The 10,974-nt window shown below is 39.3% G+C and overlaps 1 protein-coding gene and 1 long non-coding RNA gene across 2 annotated transcripts; one reads left to right on the top strand and one right to left on the bottom strand.

Moving 5' to 3' along the window:
• Positions 1-1,534: 1,534 nt before the first annotated feature.
• On the bottom strand, positions 1,535-6,995 carry LOC137468800 (uncharacterized). Its single transcript, XR_010996184.1, has 3 exons — positions 5,818-6,995; positions 4,364-5,772; positions 1,535-3,262 (listed from the first exon to the last, which is right to left on the bottom strand). It is a non-coding gene; the product is annotated as an uncharacterized lncRNA (long non-coding RNA).
• On the top strand, positions 3,154-10,890 carry HHLA2 (HHLA2 member of B7 family). The gene is given in 6 exon segments (XM_068180832.1): positions 3,154-3,251; positions 4,353-4,672; positions 5,123-5,383; positions 7,228-7,518; positions 9,561-9,652; positions 10,544-10,890. Coding segments are annotated over 6 exon segments (1,056 nt in total). The 5' UTR covers positions 3,154-3,186; the 3' UTR covers positions 10,571-10,890.
• The last annotated feature ends 84 nt before the right edge of the window (positions 10,891-10,974 follow it).

Genomic DNA, 10,974 nt, shown 5'->3' with positions numbered 1-10,974 from the left:
CTCTTCCCGAAAATACTTGAGTCGTTTTGTTCTGCTGGAAACCAGATGGGACACACAGGTCTTGAATTGTCCGGAGAGAATGAGTCACTGTTAAAATACTGTTAGAAAATAATTACCTAACCCTGCAAGTAGCCCTAGGCACCTACCTCTTATTTCAGGTGACCAGCTTTTTGAGAAGAGAGTCAGGATGACTTTTACCTTACCTTCTTTTTCTCCTGGGCCCGCAGAGATCTGACCTCGCTCCCCGTGCCCAGGTTCCTGCGCTCTGTCCCGTAAGAGAATTGCCGCTGTCGCTGCCTCCCCGAGCGCGTTAGGAGCAGCATCGTGACTGCCATTAAGCGTCTTACTGCTCACTAAACTCCTCTGTTACAGCTTGCAGGAACTTTAGGTTTGCCAGGCAAAAGACATGGTTAAGAGAAAAAGTTTTTTAAGCACGAAGAAGGGAACACAAAAAGGTGTGAAATCTTCGCGTGTGTCGAATCGTAGATATCCGTGTAAAAACAGCTGCTTCCCCTAAAGGGACGGCACGAACTTGTATGTTAGTTACTTGAGCCCCGAGCCATGCGGGTGGGGCGGTCAGAGTGCAGCTGGAGAGAGGCAAAGATCAACAGGGAGAGAGATTGTGGAAACTTTCTTCCATTCGGAGTATTTCTCAACAACTGAAGTATGAAGTTAGCATTTAGATGGTAAAGGTTTCATTGTGGGGAGGCAGAGAATGACTTCTGTTTTACTTTCTGTTTCTGTTTATTTCCTAACCCTCAAACTTCTGTTTGAGGGTTAGGAAATCCTCTGAAGATTCAATGAGGAAATTCTAGAAAGCTGGTATAATTGTGGCAGGAGATTTTAGCAGTATGTGATTAACATGTCTTTTTGAGAATTGTACATGTTTGTTTTTCTTGTTTGCTTGTTGGTAAAAATTAAAATCTTCTGGTATTTCCCAGTCCTCATAAGTGTGTGCACGCTTGAAATGTGTTAAGTTGCATTGAAAAGGAATAAATCTGAATCCTTTGTACTAATAAATAAATAAATTTTATTTGAAAGGAGGATATCTCAATATGCATATCTGCTCTCAAAGAGGTCACAAAGTGCACTGAGCAGCCACCAGTCCTGATGGCTGTTTGCGGCAGGAGTGCTCTGATCAGGTTTCAGCTTGAATGCAGAGTTCAAAAATAGGGAAATACTTGGATACGTTTTGGTCACTGATTAACAGAAGAAAGTCTTCCTTTCCTGTAGTGGTCAAAGTAAATGCAGCATTCTCCCTACCATTATTTGAGCTGTTCAGTATGTCTTTGGAGATGCATTTTAGCACCTTGCCTTGCTCTTGGAAACTCTGGCTGAGCTGCTTTCCAGTTGAGTCTGTGGTGATTCTGTATGAAATAATTCTCCTGAAACCTAGAGCATCAGTAACTAACATGACTACAGTGAACTTAATTCTGCTTGTGCACTGTCTGTATACATAATTTCATATTTCACTTCAAAGCCTTAGGGCATGACTTCTTGGTTGTGCCACTTACGTCTGTGACAAACAGGAAAAGCATGTTTGTTCAGTACTTTGCAGTGTGACTCTAATTATCAGCATGCACACACTTTATTCCTGTAAGACCCCAGAACTTGCTGAAAAGACTGGCCAGAACCTATACTCCTCAGATTTTTCTACAGACTGGTATGCATTTTTCTCTAATGGGAAGATCCAAAGCTATGGTTTGTGCTGAACATGAATTTTTTCAGCTAAGTAGTTGTAGCTGTGCATTTTGGAGCAGGGTTATATGGCACACCTAGAAGGTGAGAGGCGGTGTGCACTGTCCGTGCAGCCCCCCAGGGCATCACAGAGGTACCACTGGAAACATGTTACTGTCAGAGCATCATTGCCAGTGAAAGGTGACATGTCACTTAAACATGGTAGATTCCTTACTAAGGGAAATACAGCATTGATTGCAGTTTCTGAAATGCAAACATCAAGCACAGTCTATTTTGTTGATCAAGTTGGAAGTGATAGGTAGATAAGCAAAAAATCCAATCAAACATGATGTACTGCACTTGCCAATGCAAGGGGCAAAGAAGGTAGATACTGGCAATTGTTGCTGACATGGAACAAAATTATATATCAAATGTTTATTTTACCATTGCATCTAGTTCTGCCTCAGATTTAATGTTTTGGTGCCTCTGTTCTTTCTTTGTTTTGTCCTGTTATTTTCTCCTAAAAGAATAGTGGGAATACATAAAACAAGCACACTAGCTTTTCAAAAGAAATAATACTCAAAAATCTTCGGGATTTAAGATTCACATTCTCCACAAATACAGTCTTACACACCAGCCAAAATTATTCATAATACTAAAAGGTCTGGCTAGCAAGCCTGGCTAAACGAGTCAGAAATGGCACCTATAGCTGCCTTTTGGGGAGAAAAAAAGGACTAGGGACAATCCTTTAAAGTCTTTTCAAGTTATTTGATTCATGAGGTAATCTCTCCACTGGGGTATGCTGTATTTTAAGCTAGTAAGACTGCATTCTTTCTCCACTCAGGCAATAGTTACAGTAAGGTTATTCTTTTTCTGGCATACATGAGAGGTTCCAGTTGATTGCTGTTTGGCAAAACAGAAGGTATGATGAGTCTCCTCCTTTGCATTCCTACCCTAGACTTCCATGCACATGTTTTTGAAAGTGTAAAAAGTGTGAAAAGTTCTCTATATCTGCAGTATTTGCAATTGCAGTCAAATTTCCCACCCCAGAAAGTCAAATGTTGCAGCAATCAGAAAAATATTTTAAAAAGTGAAGAAAAACAGGTTTGATAATGGACATGTTATATCCTTTTGCAAATTTTACTTGACAGGTTTTACTTGGTGTCCTGTTCAGGAATGAAGAAGCTTAATATTCCCTAGCCCTGCAACAACACTGAGAGTAAACACTTTCTGTTTATTAAAAATAAAGTGTTAATCTGCACGGGGCTACAAGATAATGAGTGGGCCTCCACTATTATGTAATGCATAGGATCCCATAATGAATGACTTTAAGGTCAAAAATCTGGACCAAGTCTGTTGCAAACAAAAACATGATAAAAAGGGCTATAGTCCTTAGCAAGCTGTAGAAAGGAAATTATATATGGACATGTTTTTTATCTGCATTTAAAGTGGTTTTCTCCCCTGCTTTTATTTTGCCAGTTTGACTTGAATCTATGAACCAATGAAGAAATGAAAGGACAGAACATACCAGCTGTCGTTATCTGTTTATTTCACGTCAGTGCTACACTTTGGGGGTAGGTTTTAGCTGAAAAATAATAAAGTAAACTATTATTATTAATTTTTATTAAGGAGAGTTAGTGAATTCAAGCACTGTTTATTAATGGTAAAGAATCAATTTTGGGTAATGTAAAACACTTCTGAAGCTAAAGACTGTTTATCAGGTGGCTGCATGGATGGCTGTGGCCATTGAGCCCCCAGACTGTTATCTGCCAATGTTTCTGCACCACAGCTCAGCAGGCAGTGCTTTTCAGTTCAGACTAAAAATTATTTGCAGCAAATTGGCTGACTTTGCATTGAGAAGACTAAGGAAAAGTCATTTGGATTGTTCTGCCACATGAGCTAGAGAGTGCATCAGAATGTCTGAGAAGGCAGCTGCCCTTGGGCACTCACTACCAGACTTACAGGTTGTCTGACCTTGGCCAAGAAGGTCGACGTGATGATGCTAAGTCAATGCAGTCAGTTTTTTAAAAGATTAATTTTAAATTGCTCTAGTATTCCAGCAAGGCCTAAGTTAAATGTTGGCAGAAATGAGATGCTGCCACTTGTGTCAATTGGTGGAACGCACACCTTAATTACCTCAAGGGTCTGGGACAGAACGTCCTGATGCTGTCAGTGGTGGCAAAGGTGTTTCAAGAAGTTCTGTCCTTCCCATCAATTGCAGCACCATGTCCTTTTTCCCTGTGATGGTACAACTTGGCACTGTGTGAGGGTGGTTGGTAATATGGGGCATTGCAGCATGACACTGTGAATGTTTGAACATGTAGGAAGCTGCAGCTTAAAAGGCTTTTAAAGTCTGAGGTAGAAAAGATGTGGTTCAAGATACGGAAACATATTTGAAGCTCAGGTAAGGTGGCAGTGTGCTGATTTGAATATGTAGGTGCTTACTTGGGATTCCTACGTAAACTGATTGGAAGTGCAAAGAGCACAGCCCTGTGTTATAATCCTGATTAAACTGAAGGGACATCCTTTCTGTCTCAAGAGACTCATGTGACAGAAAAGTAATGAAAGAGACTTTGGCACACTTACAAGAGCATTTTTTTGTCAGGGATAAAGAGGTGCAGAAATATACTTGTAGACTGGATTAAACTTACTCATTTGTACTTATGGGCTTTAGGTTTTACAGAACAGGAAGAAGTAACAAGGCTCTTTTCCAAGGATTGCATCCTCCCTTGTCGTTTCCCACCTGGGCACAATGAAGTAATTCACTGGAAAAAAGAGAGCAAATATGTGCACGGTTACTACCAGCAGAAGGATCAACTGAAAGAACAAGATCCACATTACAGACTCAGAACACACCTTTTCCAGGAGAGCGTCCCTAGTGGAAATGCCTCCTTGAAACTTAGTAACCTGACCATGACTGATGAGAGTCCTTATACCTGCTACGTGGGAACAGCACAAGATGGAACAGAAGTGGAAGTGCTGCCACACATAAAAGGTCAGTAAGGCATCAAAAACCCTTGGATCACACCACCACAAATAGGATGGCACCAACAGATTTCCTTGTGTTGTTTCTCCCATGGAATCAAAATCCTCCAACCCAGTAGAGCACCTTTTGGGCCTGATGGTGTTATGCAGCAGTTTTTTTTCTCTGGTGAAATATTGCAACATGGATTGGAAAATTTTAGTGCAGCACTTGTTTTCATAATCTACTGCACCTTGATTTCCAAGGGGAAATCATGTGGTACACATAATGTGGCTTCTCAGAACAGTACAAATCTTGGCCTTGTAAGTAGCTGTACTTTCTTCTGAAATCAAACACAAATGAAGTTTTATTCTCGGCTGTATTCATTCTCTCCAATGGTATTTCAAAAGAGTAATCACTTCAAGTTAAAAATCATTTTGTAAGTAGTAGGATTTATTGTTTAATTTGTTTTTTCATCTACAGCTCCTTCTTCTTATGCACTGGAATACCAAAAGACAAACACAGAAAGGAGACTGAAGTGCTATGCTTTTCTCACTTATCCAGCACCAACTATATCTTGGGTACAGGGCAATATATCCATCCAAGAGACAGATCGAGAGGAAACTAGGAATGGAGTTCTCTGTTCTCTTAGAAGTGACAAGGACATTATAAACATGACAGAGACTTACTACTGTCATATTCATTTGGATCATGAAGTGTGGGCTGCTGAATGGAAGATGCAAGGTAGGAATGAAATCTCTTTCAGCATTGTTACTGAATTTCACAGCTGGCTTCAGAGTCAAACTAAAGACAGTCTTTCTGCAGTAAGGCAACATGGATATGGGACAGTGCAAAAGGATATACCTTTCTCTTTGAAATGCATTTGTTAGGATTACAAGGCAGCATTGCAAGTTACTTCCAAAAAGTAGGAATGAGAGGGACTAGCTCACCCTTCTGTAAGTTACCTTGACTCTTAATATCTTTTCTATATCAGTTTCACATTTTAAGAGGTGCCTAATAAACAAACTTTACCCTCTATCAATAAAAGAATCCTGCCCATTGGACAAATACATGGAAACCTTAGAGAATATGTGGGTTCTGTGAGGAAGGTGAAAGTTGGCCTGCTGCTCTAGCTGCACATGAATTTTACTCTGTCCATTTCCCATATTTTGCCAGACTTTTATTGGTACTGTTTGATCCTTTCATTGTACTTCTCTTCACATGCATCCTTAAGTACCAGTCTGAGTGCTGGGGTGCATGGGAATGGAGAGCAGCAAACAGTTTGCATTTTAGAAAATAGCAGCCCATTTTGTCAGTTAAGGAAAAGCAGGACTATCAAAGACTGCTTTATCTTCCTCCTGAATTTCATTGGAAATTCAGTTGTAGTAAATGACCGGTGGTTTTCAACCTCTCCTGTTTCTTAGGAAATATTTCTAATTGAAGGAAGAGCAATGCAAGAGCAGTTCTCTTGTGAGATGTGCATGGATGATTCCATCACCCTCATTACCCCCTAAAGTGTATGCAGACACTCAGTTCCTAACCCACTGCATAAACTCCAGAACAAAAGTTCAGTTTTTAATTTACATGGAATAGCTTACAATATGGAAGGTTTCCAGTATGGCATCATGGTAGCTACCAAGTGCACTGTAAGTGTCTGTTTTGTTTTCTCTGCCTGATCCACAAGAGAAAAAGGTACATATCATTACACATGTACTTGAATTTCCCTGCATCCATCTAACTCCTCAGTAGAATATTTTGAAAACAAACTGCTTTCCTTTTGTTTCTATAGTAGCAGTGTGGGGTACGATTTTGGTTTTTTTTTGTCTTGATGATTTTCAGCCCCACACCTTTGTTCATTAAAACCCCCTTCCTCACAGAAATCGAGTGTAGTTAAACCATGTCAAAATAATCTATTATCTTCCTCTCCAGCTGACTGCCAGCCACCACTGCTGTCAAATCCATAGTTGTGCCATGATCTTAATTTGTCTTGTATTAGTATTTTATATATTAGGTGTTAATTCCACTTACCTGCCTTCTCCTTCCCTTTTCTGTTTTTTTAAAGCTATGTATTAATTGTTAAATGTTCAACATAGACAAGTAAAGTACTTAAGTTCACCATAACTGAAAGTAACTTCTAACTACATACAATCTTTTTAGTTAAATTATGTTGTGTTTAATCGTTTTGCTTCAGATGTGCAGGTATCTGATCAGTTCCATTTTCTCTCTGCTCCCAGCATGTGGAATTTCCTGCTTTTTTACACAGTAACATAGAGTAGACTAAATCACTTCTATTAATGAGCCCCTCAATTAGAGGAAAAATAGTCAAATTTTTAAAAAAGGATTCATAAAGGATTCATAAATATTGTAAATATCAATTAGATTTTTTTAGTGTAAGATACATGTGTTTTTAAAATCTTCAGATGCTTCTAGAAACATGCTGTGATATGTGAATGCTATATCAGAGTAGTGAAATATGTTTTTGTATTTGTTCATGGTAGTATGAAACCTAAGAGAAAAAATCACAAAATGTCTACATAACTTTCACAGTATTTTCCAAAAAAGTGCAGAGAGCTCTTTATCTGTTTCAGACCACCTGCCTAAGGTGGAAGGAGAGAGCACCATAATTCCTTGTGAACACAGCAATGACACTGCAAGCACTGATGGTTTCAGTGTTGTCTGGACGTTACACAGAAATGCAGTGACCTAAGTCCTGGCCTCCTTCAATGGCACATCTCACTCTCACCAGCCTCGAGTCCAGGTTAACGAAAGTGACTTTTCACTGAGGCTGGATCATCTTACTGCAGGTGACAGTGGAGAATATCTGTGTAATATGTCAACACCTCTCTACACAAAACTTGCTGTGACAACTTTGCACATCGGTAAGATGCTGCTCCTTTCATTTCAGAGGATGAGGACCAGTTGAGACAATGCACAGCCAAAGAGTCAATCAGAAATCTCAAAAAAAATTATTGCATAAAAATAATCAATACGACAAGAATGAGTTAAAAACTAGTCATGGAAACAGTTCTAGAGTTCAGAATACACCCCTTGATGGGGGACATTGGCTCCACTGAAAGATGCTTTTCTCTGTGAATGTCTTCAGCCTTCATTACATGAATGGGTGAGAATGTAGTTGGGACAGTGGTGAAGGCAGTTTGCCAGCTCTCAGTATGCTGATGCAACATGTGCTTACTTTTGTGTAATTTCATGTGATTGGTACAGTTGGGTGGAAGAGAGACATTTTATTTTTATTGGCTCAGGGGGGGAAAAAAGTTACCAAAGATGTGTTTATTTAAAGACTAGAAGTTTTGTTTTTTTTTTCTCAGTCAGCAGCTTATTGTGGCAAAGGTTACAAAATAAGTGTCTGCCTTCAGTTGCCACCAACTGCTCTCATAGCTAAGGACACAGCAGGGCTCTCAGAATTCTGTCCTAAGTGCTGTGCTGATGGCAAACATAGCTTTAAATGTAGCAGAGAGATGATGGGAAGCCCAAAGCTTGTGGTGTAAGTTTGGCTGCAGAAGAAAGCTTGTTGAGAGCACACAGTTGTTATTTTCAAAGCTTTAATTCTACGCAGCAGGCCTTTTTTAGGCCTGGGGATATATATGTTTAAATGCCTGTGTTTTTGAGCTATAGTAAATTCCCAGCTGTGAAATCTTACTTAGTTATTTCATTGTCAGTAGCACATACAACAGTAGCACACAGACATTTCACACAATTACATACAATCACTGAAAAGATTGAGAACTCATAAAAGGCACCTCTTCTAAACAAAGAAGAGAACTTGAAGCAAGCCAGCAAGGTATGAAGAATAGAGACCACATAACAAATAAGGGGGTAAAATAAGTGATGATAACTACAGATGAGCACCTTTGTGGCTTTTAGCACAGCCTGAAAGCAGGTAAGTGGCTGGAGACAGTAGGGAATGGGCTAGACCATGTTGACAGTCATAGCACAGCAGCTTCTGAGCCATCAGAAGGGTTTCCAAGGGCCACTGGAAAGAAGGCTTTTGAGGGGAAAAAAGAGATTTGCAATCATCTCTCCTGCGTAAGGAAGGGTTGCAGCTTAAAGCTGCTCTTCTAAAGGAATTTACAAGATATAAACATAGTGGTTTAAGCATGGTGGTATAAGTGGTATAAGCATGTGGTTACAGTGTCAAGCTAAAGGCAGTGACTAGATTAAATTCTCTGTTTTAGCAGTTCTTATTTTTTAGCTGTTTTCCAGACATCTATAGGAAGTTTCCAGAGAAATGTAGAATTTTTCAAATTCTTTGGACAAGACACAGCAGGGGAAAAGACAACCTGAGGTAGAAGAGCCATACAATTCTTCTGACAGCTTGGTGCTGTGCAGAGGTTTCTTCTAGGTGGGCTTTGATATCCTGTGGAATCCATGGTTATCACTCATCTCAGGATTTCTTGTGTCCACCTGGACTGCATGATTGCACTATGAAGCTGGGCAGTGTTTCAGATTAAAGTTGCAAAGATTTTGCAGCAGGAGTAATGAAATTTATGATCCAAGCTGGATAACATTTACGGAGCTGCTCTACTGTAAATCAGCAGTGCTGTTAATGACACTGAGCACCATACCTGGAGACAGCGTTTAGCACAGTTGATTGGTTTTAAATTGGACTTGTATTAAGAAGTTGTCAAATCCTATCCCATGAGCACACATGGAATTTGCTATCAGCACAGTTAAGTAAAATAATCTGCTTTCAGCTATTCATTCTTAAGTCAGTAAAATATCACTTCAAAGTCTTACAGCATGAGTCAAGTAACTTGAACATTGTTGTCCTTGTCTCAGTTTCCTTTTAATGTTTCTTTCTCCCTAAATCATACCTTTTAGATTATCAATAAGAAAAAAAATCATAGCTTTGATATACTTATTGAACAATAAGCACTTCTTTTTTGTACCTGTATTTTTAAAGAAAATTCAGGTAACACTGGGAAAATTGTGCTAGGAGCATTTGGTGCAGTGGCAACAGCAGTGGCAATAGCAGTGGTACTTTGCTTTCTCAAGGTATGTACAATCATTAGAGTACTTATTTTTTAAGATACTGTTAATACCAAGATCCTCAATATTTGAAGAAGGGTTTGAGCCAAACATTGGAACTTAAAAAAAAATTGGTAATCAGTAGCTGTAGCTAGATAGTTATGATTAAACAACTGCATTGTTAGCATTGTTTGCTAGGCTGATCTTATGTTTTAAGAAAAAGGGAAGACAATCCTAATGCGAACGGGCTGTCTGGACAAGGGGCACCAGGAGTAAAGTCAGAAGAACTGAGCAGTAAGTGGAGAAAGGTAATTCAGGCATTGGGAGATTGAAACCCATTGACCACCTCTTCAAAGTGGACCTCCAACTCAAATTGAAGGGAAGTACCTAAATCCAGACCTTTAATGTTTGTCTGAAGATTTTGTCACAGTCTGAATTTGGTAAGCTTCAGGAGATATTTTATGGGTACCATGAGGTACAGCAAAAACACATGAGAAAGAAAACTCTGAAATTATTATGCCTCAGTCTTTTTTCATTTTTCTCTGTACACAGAGATTCACTTGCATGCTGCTTATTAAACAGTTGTAACATGCTTTAGAGATGATAATATTCTTTGAGATGCAGTTGTCTAAACAATTTAAGCAAGATTAGGGGACCTGTTGGGCTGTCAAACATTGTAATCAGAAGAAGTGGAACAGCTGACAGATTAATTCAGCTCTGGTTACATTGATGGAGGACTAGATGGAAAAACCAGGAATGTATCTGCACTATTGTGTGGATGCTTATTTTACTCAGATAAAACTAAAATGGAAAATGCTGACTTATCTTCATGGTGATTGCATCTCTTGTTCTTGTTCCGCTACTAGGGGATTAATTTTATACATCAGTAGTTCTTATAAGTATTTTTATTTTGTCTAGAAAAAAAGGAAGAGAGGAATCATATGAACACCTTGACATACAGGAAGAAAATAGCTCTCTGCTCACAGATACTACTGATGTTGTTGATGAAAAGAACCAAGAGTTCCTCCACCTTCCCCTCTGAGTTACAGTAAGAGCCACATGCAAATGTGATTTTCTGAGCAACAGTAATGGACAAATGGGGAGGAAAAAAAGTCAATGGACACTTGTATGTGAAAAGTCATGGAGCATGGCATCTCACCCCCACCACGTGAAGCTTATCTGTTGCTTTTTAACTGGTGTGTTAACTCAAACCAGACAGAGCTGTCTTGTAGTGAGTTATTTTGGCACCATGGCATTACCATCTGGAAAGACAAACTGGAATTCTGACTGACAGACCCCAGCCTTTACAAACTATATAAGCTACATCAAACTTTCACAAAGCAGAAATC

The sequence above is a fragment of the Anomalospiza imberbis genome, chromosome 2 (assembly GCF_031753505.1).
Source record: "Anomalospiza imberbis isolate Cuckoo-Finch-1a 21T00152 chromosome 2, ASM3175350v1, whole genome shotgun sequence".
NCBI lineage: Eukaryota > Metazoa > Chordata > Aves > Passeriformes > Viduidae > Anomalospiza > Anomalospiza imberbis.
Note: the sequence above shows the minus strand (reverse complement) of the source record. Positions and strands in the feature narration are given on the sequence as shown.